The sequence below is a fragment of the Balaenoptera physalus genome (genome assembly GCF_965194825.1).
Source record: "Balaenoptera physalus genome assembly, chromosome: 12".
In the NCBI taxonomy this organism is placed as follows: domain Eukaryota; kingdom Metazoa; phylum Chordata; class Mammalia; order Artiodactyla; family Balaenopteridae; genus Balaenoptera; species Balaenoptera physalus.
In genome coordinates this window covers 96,665,394-96,688,359 of record NC_138897.1, presented here as the reverse complement: position 1 = coordinate 96,688,359, position 22,966 = coordinate 96,665,394, and the positions used below count along the sequence as shown (strand labels likewise).

The window sequence follows — 22,966 nt, the reverse complement described above, 5'->3', positions numbered from 1 at the left end:
ACAGATGCCACTTCAGAGGGTTATCTGGGGCTGAACGAGCTGACGCGTGCAGGCGCCAGGAGGCGCGGGCTGCATTTCAGTCATCACATCGTGCTCCTTGCTGGGACCTACGTGCCGCCCCAGTGCCTGCCTGGGACCCTCAGTGAGCAAACTGCCAAAGGCCCTTCCTCTTCCTCGGGCAGGCCCGTGGGAAGACACACTCTGGGTGGAGCAGCCCTAGGTCACGGTGCACAGCCCTGAGCCCTCGTGAGGACACCCGGTGAGGTTGCCTGTGCAGGGCCCACTGCACCTCCATCCCCCCAGCACCCGGCCTTGGAGGGGGGGCCCGCGGCTGGGAGAGGGGAGGACGGGTGAGCCTCCTACAGACTCCGGGAAGGTGTTCTCAGGAGTGGGGCTGGGTCGGCACACAGAGGAAACCTCTGCGAGCAGGGACGCTCTGAGGGCAAGCAGGGGCGTCCCGCGGGAAGTGGGGGCGGCGGCGGCGGCGCGGGAGGCAAGTGCCAGCGGGCCCGGGATGCAGAGGGGAGCTGCCCCGAGGCGGGCGGCAGGGACGCACGCCGGGCGCTGCTCTGAGCTGCTGTCGGGCTGCCGTGCCCTTTCCTTGCTGCCACAGGGACCTAAGGGGTGGGCCCGCGAGCCTCGTGCCAGAGGTGAGAAGGCGGGGACTCAGAGGAGGCCCCCGTCAGGCGCCAGGCGGAGGAGCCTGGACCGGGCTCCGTGCTCACCGCAGACTGAGGGCCCCGAGGAGCCAGGCTGACCCGGGGCCTGAGGCGGCGGACGCCCGCCCGGCCATCTCAGCAGCCAGCGCCGACCCCCCGAACCCCGGCCTCCACCCCGGGCCGCAGGCACCGCCGCGACCCCCCGTTTGCAACGCTCAGCAAAGAGGAAACCGAGGCTCGGGGCTGGAGGGCTGGCCCTCAGAGGACCCCCGGCCCTCCAGCCAGCCGCCTGACAGCCCCACCCCTGCCCCTGCCCGTTCCTGCGGCCCAGTGCGGGGCGCACGTCCTGGCGGGGTGGCGGGGGCGAGCCTGGCAGGCAGGCCAGACAGACATCCCTCAAGAGACGGCTGGGTGCTGGCCGGGCCGCTCAGGCAGACGGCAGCCGGCCCGGACCAGCAGGCTGCCTGATGAGCCCCACACGATTTTTCACCCCATATTTTTCCAATAAAAAAGCAGTTAGACACCGACCGCAGCCATCTGGCCGCCCGGCTCCGGAGCCTCCTGGCAGCTCAGGCCGCCTTCCCCGCCAGCACTGAGCGCCCAGGGCAGGGCCGGGGTGGGGCGTGGGGAAGCATGTAGGGGTTCTGTGGCGAGGGGAGCATCTCAGGGGGGCGGGGGGGCCTGCATCCCGGGCGTGGGCTGCCCCCGGGGCAGGGCCTGGTCCCGCAGAAGGGGAGGCGGCGGAGAGGTTTTCCATCTGTCTGTCTGTCTGTCTGTCTGTCTGCGTGTCAGCCTCTGGGGCTGGGCTGGTTGGAGAGGCCTCGCTGGTTTCCGACTGTCTGTCCGTGTCTGGGAGGCACACTGTCCTCAGCGTGTCTGTACCTCGAGCCAAGAGGCAGAGCCCGAGGCTGGCAGGCAAGGGGCGGGTGGGCCGGCAGGAGCCCGGGGCCGGGGAGGCAAGCGGGGCAGGAGGGGCAGCAGTGGGCCCTGGAGGTGCAGGCGCGTCTGACCTCAGACGCTGGCAGGCGCGGGAGGAGCAAACTGGCCAGGAGAGACGGAGCGCTGGTCTTCCCGCCGCCCTGCTCAGGAGGAGGCCTCCTTGGGGCTGCCTGCCTGGCACGCCATCCCCAGCGCCCAGCACGGGTGTGGAGTCAGCGCCGACAGACCCAGGGCACGGGGCTCCGCCCTCACTCTCCCGCCCCACCTGCACACCCAGCTGCGTCTCCTTCACCGACCTGAGCAGCCCGGGTGCCTTCTGACCGCTGCTTCCAGCCTGCTGTGCACCGAGGAGTGTGACAAGTCAAGCTTGTCCCAGCTTCGTTCAGCCTGTTCGCGGCCAGGCTCCAGGGGAGGCCAGGGCACTGCTGTCAGTGGACGGTGTTTTCCCTGCCACCTGTGCTCTCACGGCCTCGGAAAGGCAGGGCTCTGCCCCGGAGCACCGCAGAGGACGGACGCCTCTCTCTGCTCTCCCCGCCCTATGGGGTGGGGAAGGCGGGGGATGGTAACTTTGGCCGAGGCCCCAGCCAAGTGTCCACCGTGGCCCTCTGACCTGCGCCTGCTTTTGGATGGGCCCAGAGGAAGTTACTCATTGCCCAGAAACCCAGCTCGGGTAAAGGACAGAAGGAACTCCAAAGGTCTCTCCATACCCACCACCCCAACTCAGACCCAAACAGCCTCGAGTAACCGGGTGTCCCTGCCATGGAGGAAACAGAGGTCTGGACCGCAGGTGATACCCTTGGTACATAATTAGTGTCCCCGGGGAGCACTGCCAGGGTGAGGCTGTGTGTCAGGGACCTCCCAGGATGGTGGCTCCCCACCGCACTTGGATCAAAAGCTGAATTTCTTGCCATGACTTTTTACAGTGTGGCCTCTCTGAGCTCACCCACTCCCTCCCTCCTTCTGCTTCGGCCCCACTGGACATTTTACATCAACATCATCCCTGCCTCACCACGCAGGAGGTGATCAGTCAGGTTGTAAGATCAATGATGTGGGAAAGGGGAATGCAGATAAGATGGCTGGTGCTACAGCTGCTTCTGTGGATTAAGAGGTGACTATGAGGAAGGAAGCCACATGCCAAGAATGGCCAAGCAGAAAGACAGAGGAGACTGATGACCACAGACAGGCCATGCCAGCCGGGAGGGTCCACATCCAGGCCTTTAGGTGAGAAATGCAAACTCCTTCTTTAGTCCAGTTCCATTACAGCTTCCTCCCTGACACGGGCCATGTGGTAGACAGTTGGTGTCTGCACCTTGAAAGCCAGGACAGAGGTAGGGACTTTATCATGTAGGCAACAGAGGTCTCTGCATCTTTCTGGTAAGGGCAGAGATGTGAGCTGGCGAGCAAGGAGACTGTGCCACGCCCACAGGAGAGCTGGTGAGGGCAGGGCGAGGGCAGCTGCGGCCTCCAGACCTACAGCCGGGCAGCCACGCAGGGCCTGGCGAGTCACAACAGCCCAGCCAGTGCTGACCACACACATCCCCATCCCGGCGGCAGAAATACCAAGATCTGTCCATGCTGGTTGGTGAATAGCCCTGGGGCCCTAGAGGGGGCCCCTATCCCAGGGGGCTGCTCTAGGAAGCCCCAAGACCTCCCCACCACCAGGCCGCTCTTGGGCTCCGTCCAGGCCCCCTTCTCCGAGCGGCACCATGGTCAGCTGCATGGAATCTTGGCCCTGGCCTCTGGCCTGCATCTCAAGCTGTCTGGAACACACCCTAGTGTCCCAAAAGCCCCATGTGCTCATGGAGAAGGCAAACTCGGGTGACCGGGGAGGAATCCTGTACCTTTCCCTGGCTCATCAGCCAAGAGGCTTTCTGCAGCATGGCCCAGCTCTGCCCACTTCAGGGGCCCCACCGCCCCACAAACAAATGGCAGGCTCAGTCACCCTGTGCTAGCTCACTCAGAGCTCACCATAGCCCAGGAGAGGCACCCCGTCACTCCCGGAGTAGGTGGCAACAGTGGGAGGCTTCTCTCTCCCTCCCCCTGCCTGGGCCCCACCAAGGCCTGCCCACGCCGGAGCCAGGGGCGGTCACACGTGCGCATCGCCTGTGCAGCCCACTGGGGGCCCAGTCACCATGGGGAAGACTGGGCTCTGCCCCTCCTCCTGAGGACCCCCGGCCGCCCCTGGTGACCGCGCCTGCTGTGCCGTCAGTCCTTGGCCAGGCTGAGCTCGGGGCCACTGCCAGTGCGCGGGTGGGCGTGAATGCAGAGGAGGCCAAAGCCACGGCCTCCGGCTAGCCCTCGGTCATAGCCTGCCGGCCTCGGTGCCCGGGGTTGACGGCCCTGGGCAGAAGTTCTCGGCGTGCCTGGTCGGAGCTGCCATGTGGGGCTGTGCCCCGGCTCGGCCCCTTCCGGCGCCTGGTCTCCACTCCAGGGTCCTCGCTCCGGCAGGAGGGGTGGACCGAGGGATGGAGGGAGGAACATGCCAGGACCAGCGCTGACCAAGGGGCCCCTGGACAGAGCAGTCAGCAGCCTCAGGGTCTCAGAAGCCCCTCCCCACACCCCCCTCAGAGCAGCCCGTGGCCTCAGAGAGCGTTTCCTGCAGCTTTTCAATTAAAGGAGGTGCTGAAAGTGATGGCCCAGCACAGCAATTTCCCAGGTGCTGCGATCTAATACATTAAAGACATCAGGAGTGGGGCTTCCCTGGTGGCGCAGTGGTTAAGAATCCGCCTGCCAATGCAGGGGACATGGGTTCGAGCCCTGGCCCAGGAAGATCCCACATGTCGCAGAGCAACTAAGCCCGCGAGCCACAACTACTGAGCCCGTGAGCCGCAACTACTGAAGCCCGTGCACCTAGAGCCCGTGCTCCGCAACAAGAGAAGCCACCACAATGAGAAGCCCGCGCACCGCAACGAAGAGTGGCCCCCGCTCGCCTCAACTAGAGAAAAGCCCGCGCGCAGCAACGAAGACCCAGCGCAGCCAAAGATAAATACATAAATTTATATTAAAAAAAAGACATCAGGAGCGACAGCTCCTGCGAAAACGCGGCACCTGTCCCAGTGCCCTCCGGCGGCCCGACACCTCGCCCACTCACAGGACGGCTGAGCGGGGAGCACTCGGACCACAGACACTTCCTAGCTGCCCTGCCCTCTGGCGCCTTCCCAGGACGGTCTCGACCACAGCAATGACTCCACACGGGGCTTCTGGGCCAACTCACCTCGGACGGCACATCCTCAACCTCACCCGCCCACACCTGCCCCTCCTGCCTTCACCACGCGACTCCCGTCGCCCTCCCGGCCCTTGGGGTAAACGCTCGCCCAGCCCAGACCAGCACCCTACCTCACGAGGCTGGTCGTCCGGACCCCAGGCACCCTCTGCAGGCCTGCCCGGACCCTGAGCTCCCTGCTAGCCGGCCTTTGGGCCCTTCCCACGCTTGCTCGCGCGCTTATAGGCGGCTCTGTGCTTGAGTGCGAAGCCTGTACGAGGGGGGCTGGCCGCCTGTCCGTCCACAGCTCCTGCCCACGCAGGCCAGGGCACACCCCACAGGCAGCAACCGAGGCTCTCACACCGCACAGACCTCCCGACAGGACCACGCTCCAGTTCACAGAAGCCTGCCTAGACACCAGTCGGTATTCAGCTGCCCTTCCATCCGCCTCACACGAAGAGCCCTCATGCACACTGGCCCCACTGCCTGGACACTTGTCCTCCTTGGTGCCCGGTGCCACCCCCGGGGGGGCCCCACCCCGAGGACAAGGGGCTCCATCACGTCGGCGTGGCCACCTCCTGCCTGTCTCACCACCTAAGACTCTTCAGGTGGGCTGCTAGCTCGTTCCCCAAGGACGGTGCACCCAGCCTGCCCGGGTTCCAGCTGTGTGACCTCGGGCAGGTTCCTTACCCTCTCTGTGCCTTGTCTCCACTTCTACATCAGGAAGCGACAGTCCCTGCCCCACAAGGCTTTGGGACGGTGAGTGCCGGGCGCCTGCGCCCGCTGGGCCTCACGCTGCTTCTGGCCGCTGCCCCCGGTCGCTGCCCCCGAGAGGCAGTCCCGAGCGGCACCCCCCACTGTATCCCTGCCCACACAGAGCTCAGCACACAGTAGGTGCTCTGCCAATACCTGCTGAGCCAAGAGCTCTTCCCCTTCCCCCAGGACACACAGGGCCCGGCAGATGGCCAGGAGCAAGGACTCCCGAACCCCAAGGGCCAAGGCAGGAGCTGCGGAAAGGAACGCAGAAGGATGACGGCACCGCCGGAAGGCCCCTCGGCTGTCCCTGTGCTAACTCTCCCACTGCATAAATCCCGAGTTAGTAGAAACTTCATTGTTCCTGAAAAGCGGGGGGTTGGAGGGAATTGCGAGGGGCCAGGCGCTGTTGCTATTAGCGGAAGTCTCTGTTTTGGGGTGATGTTTACGGCCCCCAGCATGGAAACGCAACAGAGTGTGGCCCCCGCTCTGCCCACGGCTCCCCCATCCCAGGGAACCCTGGACTGAGACAGCTGCCGACAGGCCAGGAGCTGAGGTCCGGTCCTGCAGCCCCAAGGGGCCCGGGCAGCGTCCCAGGTCCCAGCGTGGACGTCTACCGCATCTGGCCCTCAGCCAGGTCGGGGAGGCGACAGTCACCCGCACACCCCACAGGAGAACCACGACCTTTCTGCCTGGGGTCCAGGGCCCAGCCTGCTGGGGTCCAGGTCAGCGGGAGGGGCGGGGGAGGGGGTGGAAGGCTTACCTTGTCATCCCCGTCGCTCTCGCTGTCGCACTGCAGTGGGGGGAAGAGAGAGAGAGAGGTGAGTCAGCGCCCCACAGGTGGGTTGGGGGCTAGGGGGTGAGAAGGTGAGAGTGTGGGAGGGGCCTGGGCTGGGGGACAGGGCCAGAGGAGGCGGCTCTGGCCGCCCCACGCCCCGACTCGGGGCCTCAGGTCTGGGATGGGGGTGTCCCCAGCCAGCAGGACCAGGGGCCCAGGCGCAGGGAGCTGGGAGGGATCTGGGGGCCTAGGCAAGCCCTGGGTGGGAGCTCCATCGAGGACCGGGGCATGGGGCTGGTCGTAGGGGAAGGCGAGGCAGAGGTGAGACAGAGGAGCGCACGTGACCAGGCAGATGCAGACCAGCACCGGCACGCCCAAGCAGGCCCGAGCTACCCGGTAACCCCAGGACACACGTGGAGCAGCCCCCCGCCCCCCTCAGGCTCCCTCCCAGGTGCTGAGCTCTCCAGGCAGTGGGGGGGCCGCGGTGAGACGCGAGGGGCCCTTGGCTGGTTACGAGGCCGACGGACCAGGGCTCAGGGGAGGGACTCTGGGCACCGCCTGGGCAGGGAGACAGAGAGGCCCAGCCTCGGGTGGCCTGAAGGGGCCGCAGGGAGGGCGGGGGGCAGTGAGGGCTGCGGCCCGTGGAAGACAAGCAGTCAGGACAGCCTGTGCTGCAGGTGCTGCCTGCCGGGGTGGGGGCCACCTGCTCCCCCCGCCCGCCCCTGCAGATGCCCCAGCAGAAACCGCTCCACGGGTTAGCGCAGCTGGTTAAGGGAAGATTGTGAAAATCGTGCAAACAAATCCTCGTTTTCCATTTTCAGTGAGCAGAGCTTTAAAAAGAAAGCCTGCTCTAGAAACCACAGCAATTTTCCCCCTAAAAGAATATAAACCATAAAGAATCTCTTCCCAGCAACTGTAATTGTGACACGTTTATGTCAAGTGAATTATATTGCTGAAAATAAATCTCCCCGGGACGCACAGGAGGGTGATGGGCCCCAGGCAGACATGTGGAGGTGCTCCACAGACACGTGCTGTTTCTGTGGGGTCCTCCACCAGACCCACTCTGCGATCGGGCACACGCCCTCCGTGCCCCAGGGCCGGGGTGGGTTCAATGACAGGGTTCACGGAGCTGTGGCGACCTGCCTTGTGCTTTATCAGCCACTCACCACAGGCGGAGAGTGTCCCTGGGGACAGGGGGGATGGGCATTTGCGGGGATCTTCCTGAGGCTGACAGCAGCCCCGTGGACCCTCTGCCCCCCAACCTCGCACTGCACCCTGCAGGGCCTGGCCCAAGACCTCCAGGGCGGGTGTCCCCTCACAAATGGCAGAAGGACCACGGGCCCAGTCTCCTGGCCGTACAGCCACGGTGAGAGGCCAGGTCCGCCCCTCATGGCTGGCTGGCTCTAGCAGGGCGGCTGAAACCCAGAGGCAGAGCAGGAAGGCGAGGAGGGGAGGTGGGAGATGAGGCTGGAAAGGTGAGTGGCCAGAACATGCAGAGCTTCACCGCACAGCGAGCTTGGACTGAGCTGTGTTGTGCGGTCACATGACCAGCACTTCCGGGCGTTCTCTGTGCCAGGAGGGAAGGGTGGGGGGAACCGGGGGGTCGTGGCCTGTGGGAGCGCGGCCTGGAGGGGGGCTGTGGGGGACAGGAACCCCTCTGATGCTGCAGAATTAGCCGAGCTGCCAGACACCCCCAATCAGGCCTCTTTATGCCTAACAAGCCCTTGAGGTGGAAACTGCAATCCCATCAAACCATCAGGGGGCCGGGCCTCGGGTGCAGCACACTGTCCCTTGGGCAGCCTGGAAGCACCCCTAGGCCTGGCCCTGCTCCACCCCAGGCCCGGTTTCATCCCTTCCGCGCTTTCAGACGGTGCCACTGGTGACAGCTAAACGATCTGACATCGAGGAGGGGGTGAGGGTGCTTTCCAGAGAGTCCACGGAGCCTATAATTAACCAAACAACTCACCGTTTTCAGCCAGCACAGGCTGCGCTGCAGATGAATTCACGTTACTAAGTCCTACTGAATTAATGTTTAACTGCAATAGAGTCGGAATTGAATGAGGCAATTAATCAGGACAAAGAGGGAAAAAGAGCCACATCTGTCTCGTGGGAGCTGCCTGAGTGAGGCGACCTTCACGGGGTTGGGCTGGGCTGGGCGGTCCTGGAGAGCGTCATCCTGGTATGGGTGGGGGTCCAGGCGGGGAGTCCACAGAGCAGGGGACAGACCCTAGGCCCCAAGGGATGTGCTGGGTATGGTGGGAGCCCAAGACATGGGCTCTGGAGCAGACGCCTTCTCTGACGCTGTGCTGCCACCTATGCTGTGCAGCCCTGGGCAAGTGCCATGACCTCTCTGTGCCTCAGTTATGCTTCTGTAAAACGGAGCCAACAGCCCACCTACAGGATTGTTGTACAGCTTATATGAGTGAATACATGCAAAGCACTAGGACAGCGCTGGGTGTGTACTCATCATGATATACCGTGTGGTTGTATTTTCACCACTACCACTACCACCATCACCACCACCACCATCACCATCATCACCACTATCACCACCATCATCACCACTATCACCACCATCACCGCCACCACCACTATCACCACCATCATCACCACCACCACCACCATCACTATCATCACCACCACCACTGTCACCACCATCATTACCATCATCACCATCACCATCACCATCACCATAACCACCACCATCACCATCACCATCATCACCACTATCACCACCATCACCGCCACCACCACCATCACCACCACCACCACCATCATCACCACCATCATCACCACCACCATCACTATCACCACCACCATCATCACCATCACCGTCATCACCACCACCACTGTCACCACCATCATTACCATCACTATCACCACCACCACCATCATCACCATCACCGTCATCACCACCACCACTGTCACCACCATCATTACCATCATCACCATCACCATAACCACCACCATCATCACTCAGTATTAATTATTATTGTCTTCCAACTAGGCCGAGAATGAGAGGTTCCCCTTTGGAATGGCTGAAGGCCAAAACCTGAGAGTTTCAGGGAGGTGTCTCCCAGCCCTGGAAGTGCCGGCTCTTGCCCCTGACCCTGATGGCTGGTGGCCAGAAAGGGAGCACTCCTTGGCCCAGATGAGAGCCCAGCATCAACTCTATCCTTCCCTGCTTGCCCCCAGCTCCAATCCCGCTCAGGAGGTAGCGCACCCCTTTACTTGCCTACCGGTTCCTCCCAGCCTGGTCGAGCCAGCAAACAATGAACCAGCAGGCCCACTCATCCAGGACCATCCCCTCTGTCCACCCTTCAGCCAGCCCAGAGGCTTACAGTCCTGAGTGCACCTCAGCTCACCCGAGGGGCCTCAGACCCCGTCAGCCTGAAGCCTGGGCCAGGTGACTCTAATGAGGGGCTGGGGAGAGGCACCCCACTGGGAGCTCAAGACCACCCAGTGTAGGTCAGAGGCAGATGTGAGCTCAGGGTCCCGCATCCCAAAGCCCCGAAGCTCAGCTCTTCCATGTCCCAGGCCACTGTGTCACTCACGCAAATAGATGTGACGTGGGGATGCCCAAGGGTAGCTGCGTGTCGCCCACGTTCACGGACGTGACATGACGAGGGACCCATCCATGGGTGGACATGGCCTTGAGACACAGCGTGAGAAGCCATAAGCTAGATGAGGCTTTGTTTGGCCTAACTGGCCTAATTTTTAAAAAAAATTTGCTGCCAACATTTAAAAATCTGGAGATTTCTCATGAGATCCTGCGCCTTACTGAGAACGGGGAGCCACATGCCCGCGTGACAGCCCTGCCCAGTGCCAGGCAGGGCCCCGCTGGGCCCCCTCCCCGCCTCTCCTGACGTCCAGGGCCCGAGTGCTGGCCCTTGTCGCATGCTGGGGACATAGCCCCACGGTGGGTCCCGGAGCCCGGGGCTCCGTCCTGCCTTCACTCCCGGTAATGGCGGCCGCTCGTTTCACCTCTCTGGGCCTCAGTTCCTCGTCCGCCGAGACGGGGGCCTCGGTGCTGCGGGGGCTTGGGGTCACATCGGTCAGTGTGGGTGGGGTGCTCAGGGCAGCAGCTGGTTGGCAGTCCGGGCACATAAATGGGAGCCGCTGTCGTCGTCATCTCCACCTTCCTCAGTGTCACCCCCCTCATCATCGTCACCTTCAGCATCACCGTCACCTTCACCATCACCACTGACACCTTCGCCGTCACCGTGATCTGCCCCAGCCCCTTCTCCCCTATCACCCGACCAGCCCTTGGAGGCACCTGGGTCATCCACGGGCCTGGGCACAGACACTGTCGCCCGACAGTCCTGCTTCCCCGGGGGCACCTGCACAGCAGGTCTGGAGAGCTTGGCCTCCGTCACCGAGACCCTTCCAGAAACCTGGGCAGCTACTTGCTTGGGGCGAGGGCTGCTCATCGGCCTCCACAAATCGACACGGTTGTTCAGCAGCCGCAGAGACGGGCCTTGCTCTTCTCTCAGAGCGAACGTTAATTACCGCTGCGTCGCAGCAGCGCTGAGCAAGGCTGCCGCTCCCACTCCTCGAACAAAGGCATGAAAAATTCATGGGCAGGGCGCCCTGCCGCTGAGCCCGTGCCCCCAGCAGACGTTCCAGCACCCAGGGCTGGGCCAGGTCACCCATGGGGGCGGGGCTGTCCCTCCTGATCGCTGCGGGGTCTCCACTGTGCAATGGAGACACAGGTCGAGGGGCTGCCAGGGGGCTGCTGGAAGGAGGGTGTGAAACCGCCCCGGCCCTTCTTCTCACTCAGACGGCCCCACCTCCATCCAGGGGTCCAGCAGGCTCAGGGCCAGCGTGGCCTGGCGCTTGGAGGCGGGGGTGGGCCGGGCCCCTGCCCAGCAGCGGGGCCTGAGCTGCACAAGGGCCCACAGAGGCCCTGACTGCAGAGCTGCTGGGGGCCAAGGAGGGCCGGGCCCTCCCCCCGGTCTGGGCCGGGCCCCCAGTGGGCACCGTCACCTGCAAAGGCCTGAGCAGCTGCGAACCGAAAAAGTAGGCAGGATCCGCGGTCTGTGTGTGAGCGGAAGGTGACGGGACGTTCTGTTCAGGCCACCTGGGCGTGGCGGCGAGGAAGGTCTGAGCTGCTGGGCAGCCGCTGCTGACCCCCGCCCTGGGTCGTAGCCACGTGGCCGGAGGTGTGCCAGGGGACGCCCGGGGAAGCCCAGGTGGCACCAGTCCTCGGCGCGGGCAGCGCTCGCTGGGCGTGTTCTCGTGGCTCATGTGTGCCCTGTGCACGCTTGAGCGCCAAGACATGGGAGTCGTGCTCCAAGGCGTCTCACACGTGAGCACCTGGGCACCCTGTCCGGGGGCGCTCTACCCTAGCGTGTCCTGCCAGATGTCCCACGAGTGTGCGGCACCTGAACAGTCAGGCGACCTGCCATGGGGCCACGCGGGCCCAGGAGCGGTGGCTGTGTGGACAGTCCGTGTCTGCGCTCGGGGCTCCCGCCCTTGGCCCGCACGTCAGCTCCAGCTTATTAAACACTCTGCTTTTGGAGCCGCTTTGGAAGAACTGGGGGAGAAGAGAGGGGCGTCGCTGTCTGGGGAGCAGAGGGGCCCCAGCCCGGGCGGAAATGTCACCTTCGTTTCTGCTGCAAACGCTCTATGGGGATGTAGAACACATGCCAATTAAGCGATTCGGCTAAAATACAGAGCCAAATGAGCTGTGAACCCCAGCTGGGCAGGGAGCAGCCTGGGAAGAGGCAGCACTGTCTGGTTACGCTCTGCAGTGGGAAGGCCACTTCTCATCCTTGTATGCGCGCCTCCATCATGTAAATGAGCACCGCGGCTGAGGGTTTCAGCCAGGCACCCCCCCACCCCACCCCCGTCAGAAGTAGACCCTGGGGGCCCTCAGGGGCGGGGGTGCCACCAGGGCAGTGCTGGGGCCTCCTCTGTCTCATCTGCGGAATGGGGTGCCCGCGGGGTTGTCGGGTGACCGGGTCTGACGTGCTGGGAGCTGGGCACACGGCTGGAGAAGGCTGGCACCACCCTCCTTTCAAGGGCGGCTGCAGCCACCAGTGCTCACCGTGGCACAAGCCCACTTCACAGATGAGAAAGCAGAGGCTCAAAGGGTAAACGGATTTATCTGCGGCCACATGGCCACTGAGCAGGGGCCGGGAGCTGGGTCCAGGCCGCAAATGGCCCTGTGCCACTGTCCACCTGCCCTAGAACCCCAGGCAAGCCCTGGGACCGTAGGGCTGGCAGGAGTGGGGGCAGAAGAGAGGCAGAGGCCCAGAAAACCACAGGGCACGGGGCTGACGCTGTGTTTGCTCACTGGGCTTGCTTCCACACACTTCACTAGTCCCACCACAGATCTACCTGCTTACGGACGGGGAAACGGAGGCAGAGCGGTTGGGCGTCCTCCCAGGGCATGGCTGGAGGGTGGGTGATAGGCTCCGGAACCCACAGTCCTAACCTGCCCACGTGGTCAGGGCCCCACGCCAGCGACTCCCTCGTGGTGGCCAAGACCGCACTGAGGTCCCAGTACTGCCCCTCAAAGAGCCCCTGGCCCCCTCGGCCCAGGAAGTCACAGTCGGCCCTGATTAATTAGGCATGATACCTGGATGGTGGATCCTGAAAATCCCATTCTTGTTTACTCAGCTAAGTCACTTTTTGTGAGTGTTTAGGCTTTAAAGCAAAATAAAGCACTAATTACTCAATTAACGAGCAATTAAGTTACTGCTTCCTAATAGCCGGGCGCGGAACGCCTCTGTGAGGGGACCACTGAGCAGGGATGCGCTGTGGGGACGCCACCCGTCACGGGGTGGGCGCAGCGGGGACAGAGGGGCCCGAGTCACCTGGGCCAGGTGCTCAGCCCACACGGCCCACCTGCCGGCCCCAGGCCCCTCCGGGTCAGGAGGGCTGAGCCCCGCAGCCCGTTCCCCGCCGGCGGTGGCAGTGGGTGGAGCTCTGGGGGCCACAGCGGCCGCCAAGCCTGGCTGAGAAGAGACGGCCCTGCAGCCGGGCCACGGGTTTCACGGGGCCTGAGAGACGGGGGGCTGGGGCCCCTCCTGCACTTTCAGACGCGGCTGAGAGCTGCCTCTGAGGGAAGCCACCGGGGACACGGGGCGGGTCTCGCTGGCAGCCCGGCGTCATCCCAGGTCCCAAGCCTGAGCTGTCGCTGTGGACGCCGCGGCTTACGGGTGGCCAGCGCGTGGTCTGTCTTCAGTGGGGAGAGTCTGGGGTGGAGCCGGTGCCCAGTGAGAGGGGAGGCCGACACAGCAAAAGCCCCCCCTCCCAACGCGCCAACCTCAGGAGGACCTGGAACAGAATTCCAGGCCTTCCCACGCCTGGCCTGTGCGACTGGCCTGCTGCCCCGCCCCCCATAACCCTGCCAGGCTGGCCTTCCCCGCCCTCCCCTGAGCTGAGCTTGGGCGCAGCGCTCCACAGCCGCCTATGCAGTCCTGACCTCGCCCTGCAGCCATCTTCAGTTAGTTGCTAATTTGTTTATCATCAGCCTCCTTCCAGTGAAACCCAAGTTCCCTGAGAACAAAGATCTCATTCCGGGACTTCCCTGGCGGCCCAGTGGTTAAGACACCGTGCTCCCAATGCAGGGGGTGCGGGTTCCATCCCTGGGCGGGAAACTAAGAGCCCACATGCCACGCGGCAAGGCCAAAAAAAAAAAAATACAAAGATCTCATTCCTGCAGTCCAGCGCGGGCAGGGAATGAGTGACTGAATGAATGACTTGGGGGGTACACACAGACCCTGGACAGCAGGGGGTAGGGAGTGAATGAATGAATGACTCAAGGGGGATACACACAGACCCCAGACAGCAAAGGGTAGGGAACGAATGAATGAATGACTCGTGGGTGTACACAGACCCCAGACAGCACAGGCAGGGAATGAATGAATGACTCGTGGGTGTACACAGAGACCCCAGACAGCAAGGGGTAGGGAACGAATGAATGAATGACTCGTGGGTGTACACAGAGACCCCAGACAGCAAGGGGTAGGGAACGAATGAATGAATGACTCGTGGGTGTACACAGAGACCCCAGACAGCACAGGCAGGGAAGGAATGAAGGAGCAGATGGATGACTTAGGCCCTGACAACTGACCGGTCCCACCCTCCTCCTCCCCTCACGGGGTCTCGAGGGTCGGCATCCAGAGGGTGCTTTGGGTGTCACACAGAGTGGCGTTCTGCCTGTGCTGGGGGCCGTCCCCACAGCACTGCCTAGCACCTCACATAATTCTGGAATGTTCTGTCAGACAAAGTTCACGAAGCCGACAACCTGCTCGGTATCACCAGAGCCTTGACCCTGTTCTGAAAAACACAAAGTTACTTTTCATTTTCTCCGGGTGCAGTTCCCACAGATACCAAGGAGGACTGGGGCACCTCCCTGTGGGTAACTTTTCCAAGAGCCACGAGGATACACTCGAGCGCCCCGCGGCCTCTGCTCTGCGCACCCACGCCGGGACTCAGGCCCGGCACTCACATCATGAACGAGCCCTTTTCCCCCAGCAACTTCTCTTCCCATCAGTTCTGCCCCTGTAGCTTTCTAATTCTGTGCCGGGGTTGCGTGGTCCCACCGTGAGGGGCGATGCAGGGTGCTGTGACACTGGGCGCGGAGGGCAGCCCCGTCCTTCCGGGGAGCCCTCCCTAAGCCCTCCCTGCAGGCGCCGCCAGCCGACAGGCAAATCTGCTGCCCCCAGATGGGCCAAACGTGTCTGTCCCTGCAGCCCCCCTCCTCCGCTCCGTGCCTCATCGGTCCCCTCCAGCAGCTCCTGGCAACAGAGCGGCGGCCACGTCACTGCTCAGTGCCAAGGGTGACATCGCCTCATGCCCGGGGCAAACGTGACGTCCCCGAATCTCCACAGGCCTCACGGGCCACCAGCTCACCTGACATCCCCCCGCCACTGGCCGGCCACGTTGTGACTGTAATTACACCTGCATGCACGCACGTGTACTCACGTTGTCGTGTACACGCGCACACCTGTACACATACTTGCACACATGCCCAAGCACACACACACTGACACACAAATGCTCACGTGATGGCTAGGGTCCCGTGCACTCTGTTCCCCTTAGGAACGCCCATGCCGCAGGTACCCCGAGAGGCCGGGCCCCTCCTCCGAGCCTCTCCTCGGATGGATGGCACCCTTGGACCCGGAGCTTCAGGGCGCCCTCCACATCCGCTCTGTGCACTTTTGCTGACACGACACCCCTCTGACTCGCTTCCCCTGTCCCATTTGCCCCTCCCTCCATGGCCTCCACGAGAGCAGGGATTTCTGGGTTCTCTTCAATCCTCTGACCTTGGGGCCTGGAGTGGCACCTGGCCCACAGCGAGGGTGCCACAAATACTTGGGGACGGCCAGCAGTCGCCGCTTTAGGACCCACTTCCCGCCCACCCCTGGCCCCGCCTGAGCTGCAGACCCCGCCGCTTTCGGCTCCGTCTCAGGGGCCTTGCTGGGGCCTGGGTCCACACCTAGGACGGTGGGTCACACCAAACCCGCTCTCCCTTTTCTCATCAGCGGCTCTCCCCACAGCCCTCGCTGGGCTGGAATAATGAACGATCCCATGTCAGGAATGAATAAAAGATGGCCCCTGGCCCTGCCGCCCGCCGCTGACCTTTTTGGAGTCGACCGTATTAATATATTCTCCTGTTGTCAGACTCAAAGCGCTAACTGCCTTATGAATTATTTATCAACACAAAAAGTCTTAACCAGAATGGTGTTAACATTAATTCCTAACCTTCTGGGTCCAGGCAGCCCCGCCTGTTCCACATAATTGAATTTCACTCCCAGCGGCCTGCCCGCCGCCCACCCGCTCCCCAGAATGACCGTTCCCTCCAGCCGTGGCTCCTGGCACACGTGGCCGTGGCCTTGAGGGGTTCCCTAGAGCGTCGGCGTCCAGCCTCTAGGGACAGGACCCGACTGGACGAGAGTCTTTGGCTCGTGCTGCCTGAAGGTGCGAGGGGGGCGGGGCCTCCAGGGGCCTGAATTGCTCTGGGCTAACCTGAGGGGCCAGGGTCTGCCCGCACCCCAGGCTGGGCCAGGAGGGGAGGGCGCCCCCGCATCTCCGCCTCTGCAGCCGCCTCAGGGTGGGAGCAGGCCGAGAGGGGCGGGAGGGGTGCGGCCGGGGGGCAGAAGCTGCCGCCTGCCCGGAGGGGCGGGGGAGGAACCTGGGGAGGGGGCTGTGGTGGCCCCCACGAGCCCTCCCAGATCCCACTGCGGAGTGACCACGCCGTCCAGAGCTCGGCCTCACACCCCCCCGCAGGCTGCGCTCTGGAGAGGTCCGCAGCCAAGCGCCCCTGAATGCCCGCCCTCAGAAACGGTCATGGTGAACGCTGCTGCCCTAAGCAACTAAGTCAGGGCAACTGGTTACTTAGCAACCGATGACAAACACACGAGTGAGAAGCTCGCTGGCCTGGCGAGGGGGGTCCTGAGGTGGCAGGGCCACACCGCAGCAGGCATGTTCTTGGTCACCCTCCCACTGAGGGCCGAGGCCCATCCCCTCCCCTTGGGCCTGGGCTGGCGAGGCTGAGCTGACCGATGGAAAGCGGCACACGTGCCAGCAGGCCAGCCCCAGGGCTGCCTTGCCCTCTGAGAGCCCCGCGCTGCCCCACTGTCCCACAGGGAGACCCCCGTGGAGGGCCTCGAGCTGCCATGGAGAGGGTGGGTCCGTGCCCACCCAGGAGCCAAGGGTGTGAGTGAGGCCACCTTGCGGCCTGCCGCCCAGCTACGGGGGCAGCACGCCCAGAGCTGAGTGCACAAAGCAGTGGGATACGACAAGACAGCTAGAACACGTGCAGCTCTGGGGGCCAGTGGTTTCTAGAATGTCCCAGAGCCTTCCATATGGAGAGCAGGGGAGGGGAGGGACCCCGTACGGAGGCCAGGGGCTCGGCATCGGGATGGAGGAGCTTGTAGGGCAGGGGCACGGTAGGGTGTCCGGGGTGGTTTCTCCTGGTAGTGCCTGCAAAGTGCCCAAGGGGGGCCCAAATCCAAGGCCCACTGAAGGCCTGACCCCGCAAGCGCCGGCTGCGGGTGTTCTCCCGTCAGCGGCTCCATAACGCTAGGCGGGCTGGTGCGTGCGCCGCAGCTCCTACCTCTGCAGCGGGCTGAGGCCTCTTCATGGGTCTGCTGCCGGTTTGAAATAAAATAATGGGGGGTGGGGGGGAGCCTTTTAAAGATGGTTGCAAAATGCCACGGAGACTTGAGGTTTTCTCACGAATGAATGCTCTCTTGCCACTAAATCCGACGCTTGCTCAGATGACAGCACAAGATACACACGGGTGACACACCCATGTCACCCCCGAGGCCCGGACAACCCAGCCTGAAGCTTCAGGCCCCCAGCTTCCAGTCTGCCTTGCCGACCACTCCCCAGAGCTCCCGTGGAGCCACCCACCCAGAGGGGCGCCAACGCCTGACGTGTGTGGGCAGCTGGGACGAGCCTTGCTGAAGCCATGGGCTGGCGGGCCCCTCCCTTCCTCCTTTCGGGCCCCTGGCGCACCTGCACCCCAGCTTGCATTTGCCCTTGGCCCCACCTCCCTGCTGGCTCTTCCTGGGACGCTGCCCCTGACCGCTGGCACAGTTGCCCCAGATGCCCTCCGCAGCAGCCAGCACTCCTGGAAGCACCTGCCGCTGATGCATCTGCTTTCTCCCACCATCTCCCCGCCAGGGCAGGGACCCCAAGACTCGCTCTGCTGTGCCCCCGGTGGAGCACGGCCCCAAGGGCGGGCGGCGCAGAGGCCACAGGCCTAGGCAGACACGTGACGTGACAGCGACCCGCCGCACAGCGCAGAGAGTAACAGCAGGTGCCTGGCAGGCGCGCGGATTCTCCCCGCAGCCCTGTGGGGCGGGTCCCGGGGCTCCACTGTCTTACAGATGAGAAGACTGGGGCACCGGGTCCCGGCACCCGGCCCGGCGGCTTCACCTCCTCTCCCGACCTGAGACCCTGCTAGGCCCTGCCCAGCGGGCCGCTCACCCCCTCAGGCTTCGCAGGACCTCGGACTGGCAGTGCAGCCTCCAGGCGGGCAGGGGCTAGTGGCCTCTGGCTCTGCCATCCCTGCTCCTCCCCTGCTCGACACCTGGGGGCCACACATGACCTTCCCGGAGGTGGCTCCAGCGTGTTCCTGATAGAGCAGAGCTAGGAGCCAGAATATTCACCGACCCGGAGGGCCAAGCCGTCCTGCTGGGTCGAGCGCCCAAAGGCCAAGGGGCCTGAGGGCCCAGGGCTCCCAGAGGCAGGTGGCTGTCCAGGTCTGTGCCACCCCAACCTGACTGTGACCCGCGGGGGCTCTGAGACGGCCTCCCCCCAGCACACGCTGGGGCGCTGCTTCATGAGAGGGCGAGCAGGATACAGCAGTGGGGCGGAGAGAGTGATGCGGGCTCAGGGCCAAGAGGTTGGGCCAGGGACCCCCGGGGAGCACAGGACGCCTCCTTCTCCCACCCCAGCGTCTGGCCGGACAGAGGGTGGCCGCAGGAAGTTTCCTGGCCGGGAGGGCGGGTCCCCAGGACCCCGGAGGGGCCCAGATGCTGGAGCCCTCAGGGGGAGGGCGTGCCGCCCTGGCCTGCCTGCTGCACACCCCGCCCTGGCAGGTTGACCTCTATGCGGGACAGCAGAGTCAGGGGCCAAGGACCCGGCTGCCTGCAGAGGATGGCCACAGGCAGAGGGGCCCAGAGTGTGCCCACGGGAAGCCCCGGCAGGCAGACCTGTCAGCCGCGCACGGCTCCACTCAGGGCCGCTCGTGTCGGTGAAATCCCGAGTCCTTGACCACTCCTCCCTCTACACCAGCACCCCCTCTAAAGCTAGCACCCACCCCCCATACCAGCACCCCTCTGCCTGCACCACCTACGCCTACAGCACCGTGCAGGTCACCTGCTCCTCTTATTTATCACTTACTCTGTCCCTGCTCTATCTGGGGCCTAGACCCCTTTTAGGAAGAACCTGCTGCCCTCTGCCTGGAGAGGCCCCCCACCCAGTGCCCGCTCACAGGAAGCCGAGCAGAGGCCCTGAGGGCCATGCCCTTCCTGGTGCCACATCCACCGACCCAGGTCAGCGATGAAGAACGGTCCCGCTGTCCTGGGCACTCTCCCCTCCTGGCCCTCCTCCCAGCGGCGAAGGCCCCCAAGGCGAACACATCACGGTCTGCTTCCCTGGGAATAACAACCGCGGATGTACCCACATGCCACATTCAGAATCCCTCACAACTGGCCGAGGAGGCGGTGCTGACCCCCCTGCCCCAGGCCAGGCCAGGAGAGGTGCTGGATGACAGGGGCAGCGGGACGCAGGCTCTCTATCAGCCCACAGGGAAGGACTTCCGGGTCCTCCACCTGGTCAGATGTGGGGCACGGCTGTACCCCAGGACCCGGAGAGGTGGGCCAAGTGAAGGACAGACGATGGAAGAACGGACGAACAGACGGACTGATGTATGGGCAGACGGTGCCTCCTGACAGAAGGCTGGCTGGGCACGGGCTGGGGTTGCATCACAGGTGAGGACACGGCCCACCGCACACCTGCCGTCCCTGGCGACCCCTTCCCAGCGGCCCCTTCCCGGCTGAGGACGGTCCTGTGCTCAGAGGTGGGAGGAGGGTGCACTTCCCGGCTCCAGGGAGAGCCTGACGGGCTTTCATTGCTTTTGTACAAATTACGGCTGCTCTGCTCGGAAGAGGCCCGAGGAGCAGGGTAACGGGTGTCGTAAACCCGCCTCGTAAAGACGGAGCCTGCTGCAGGGCTGCGAGTGGGGCAGCGGGGCGGGTCAGAGGAGGCCCGGCCGCCAGAACGAGCAGGGGCCGCTGCAGGGGCTGAGGGCGCTGAGCCGCGGCCGCGGTGGGCACAGGGGCAGGCAGGCCTCAGGACGGCCCAGGGCCCCCCGGGCGCCCCTGCCAGCCTGCAGGACTCGCCGCCTGCGTCCACCAGCCCTCCCGCCCCTGAGGGCTCACGGGAGCCAACTCCCCCGCCACGTGCCGCACCTCATCTTCAGCCACGATCGCCCCTGGCTTACGGGCAAAGCTGGCAAGTGACCTGCAGGCGGCCAACCAGGTACCCCGTCCCCGGGGGGCCACCTGCTCTGCCCTCCCGCGTCCCACACCGGGGCTCCCAGCAGGCAGGGCTGAGACGCTCGCTCCTGCCAGAGAGGGTGACGGGGCAGAAACCTGAGCGTGGAGCCGGGAGCCACGACGAGCGCGCCCGGGAGGAAGGCTGGCAGGACCTACAGGGCGCGGGCGCGTGCACACGCGGCTCACGGGACACGGCCCTGCCGGCGCGGCTGGAGCTCAGCTGGCCTCGTGCACTGCCGCACCTCCCAGGGCTGTGCGCGGGCTGGTGCCAGCTGTCACACACGCGTGCACGGCGGACCTCCCCCGCAGAAGCCGCTGCGCCCCGAGTGTGAGAGGCCTCGTCAGGGTGGGTAGGGGCTCCGCTGCGTGAGCGGCCTGTGCGTCCCCAGGCTGCCCAGGTGCCTGCAGCCCTCTCATGAGGTGCTGACACTCCCACCAGAGAGGGGGGCGTCCACAGCCCCTCCCCACGAGCCTAAGGGCTGCTTACAACAACAGAGCCTCAGGAAGCCACGCCGTGCCACCCGGAGCTGAGGCCACAGCACCGCTGCCGCTTCCTCCTAGCTCTCGGGACCCCGGGAACCAGCCACCGCGCTCGAGGAAGCCCAAGCAGCCCGCCGGGCGAGGCCACGTCAGAGGAACTGAGGCCACCAACCACGAGCTGGCAGCAAGCCCCAGACGGGGGAGGAAAGGAGCCTCCCGTGACCCCCAGATGTCGAGGTGTTTCCTCGACAATGAGCCCCCGCACCCCTCCCCGCCCCTCCAGACAGACGTCCTCGGCAACAGCTGGCTGGGCACAGCGCCAGCCTGGGCCCTGCCAGCCCTGGTGTCGGCTCTGCCTGGGCCACGCCAGCTGCTAGTTTTAACTCTGCCCTACTGCCCAGGCTCCGAGGGGAAGGGACCAGCCAGGGGCGCGCCACAGGCCGCAGCAGCCCCCTCCGCGGCCCCAGGGCAGGGCGCCAGCTGGGCCTTGGCACGTCTTATTCGCCCACTTGCGCCAGGAATGCGAGGTGTGGAGGTCCCTGAGACCCGGGGCTGGTGCTGCAGTGCAGGTGATGTGAGATTGGCAGGCTCTCTGCAGCCCGGCCAACAGCTCAGAGGTCATTTCCAGAAACCCCCTTGAGGCAGTCACGCCCATCAGCTAACGATGCCTTGTGTGTATGTGTGTATGGGGGCCACCCCAGCAGGTTCGGCAGGTGGGGCCCCGCCCGACCCAGGTGAGCCTGGGCATCCTGGAGGCCGGGGTGCAGGCAGGTGCCCCTTCCTCCCAGCCCTCCGCCGCTCTACTGGGAACCAGAGTTAGAGGCTCACTGGCCGCCCCCGCACTGTTCCCGACACACGTGGGCCCCCCGGCCCAGGGCCTTCGCTCCCGGTGTGTGCGTGTGTGTCGGGGCCGCTCCGGTGTCAGGGCGAGGTGGGGAGGCCTTCCCGCCACGCCACGCAAACTCCTCCGCAGAGCTCACCACCTCCATGGGGGACGCTACTTATCCCCGGGGCAGGGGCGTTGGCTGTTTGATTCCTTTCCAGCCGCCATGACGGGCGGTGGGCGGTGACCGGTGCAGAGCAGACGCTCAACCCAGGTGTGTTGAGGGGAGGAGGGAAGAAACAAATGCACCCAAGCCCAGGGGAGGGCGGGAGGACCGCGGCTCAGCTGGGACTGGCCAGTGAGGGTGGGAGAGGTGCTGTGCCTTGGGCTCAGGCGGGCGAGGTGGAGGGCAGGCGTCCTCCCATTGGTGACAACCAGGGGCCGGGGCGGGGCGGGGCTGGGTGGGAGGGGACGGCAGGGACGTCGGGGTGTGGCCAGTGCCGGGGGTCCCTTAGCAGAGACCCCTCCTGACAGTGGGCGCTGCAGCGGGGTCTCTGCCCCCGTGCCTCAGCGTCCTCATCTACAGGGTGGGCAGTCATCGCCAGGATAACAACGTCCACCCCGGAGGGTGGCCGTGGGACACCTGCCCGGGTCACTGCGGCGTCACTGCTGCTCGGCGTCCTCCGCTCCCGTCCCCGGGCAGCACGCTCAGGGTGGGGGCAGGGCCGGCCTCCCGCCTCGGCAGGAGTCTAGATACTCATTTCTCTTTAAGAGAGGAAAGCCCCAAGTCCCCAGCTTCGGCGGGAGACGAATCCTCGTGTCCTTGGTTGCAAGCAGCCAAATTAGGAAAATTACTTTCTAAGTAATCCTATGGCACTAACGCACCTCTGACGGCGGGCTGGGGAGGCTGCACAGAGCTTTCGGGACGGACGCTGTTGGGGATGAACGGCAATTGGGGATTTGCTGGGGATAAATCTCGGCAAATTAAACTCTTTTAAGTACGGTCTATAAACCAGGTCAGATGACAAATGCCCCCGCCCCCCGCCCTGTCACCTAGTACGGGGGGAGGGACACTGTTGGGGAGAGGCAAGCACAAGCATGACCCCTGCTGGGCCTGAGGCCCCAACTGCAGACACGCACAGACGGCAAGGGACATACAGGCCAAGGTACACACCTACACGCAATGCCACGTGGCCAGACACACACACACACACACGCACTGCAGAATCACAGTTGTACATGTACAGAGGCACCCGTGCCACGTCCAGACACAGGCTCTCAGATGGACACTTACATGCAGATACACAC

The 22,966-nt window shown here is 64.4% G+C and overlaps 1 protein-coding gene across 8 annotated transcripts in view; it reads right to left on the bottom strand.

The window, feature by feature from the left end:
* The window catches only part of FBRSL1 (fibrosin like 1), an 86,755-nt gene that overhangs the window by 26,430 nt on the left and 37,359 nt on the right, over positions 1 to 22,966 (bottom strand). For all 8 annotated transcript variants that reach the window (XM_082418458.1, XM_082418451.1, XM_082418453.1 and 5 more), the window contains exon 5: positions 6,317 to 6,346. In XM_082418458.1, the coding sequence (XP_082274584.1) occupies positions 6,317 to 6,346 (30 nt within the window). The remainder of the gene's footprint in view (positions 1 to 6,316; positions 6,347 to 22,966) is intronic.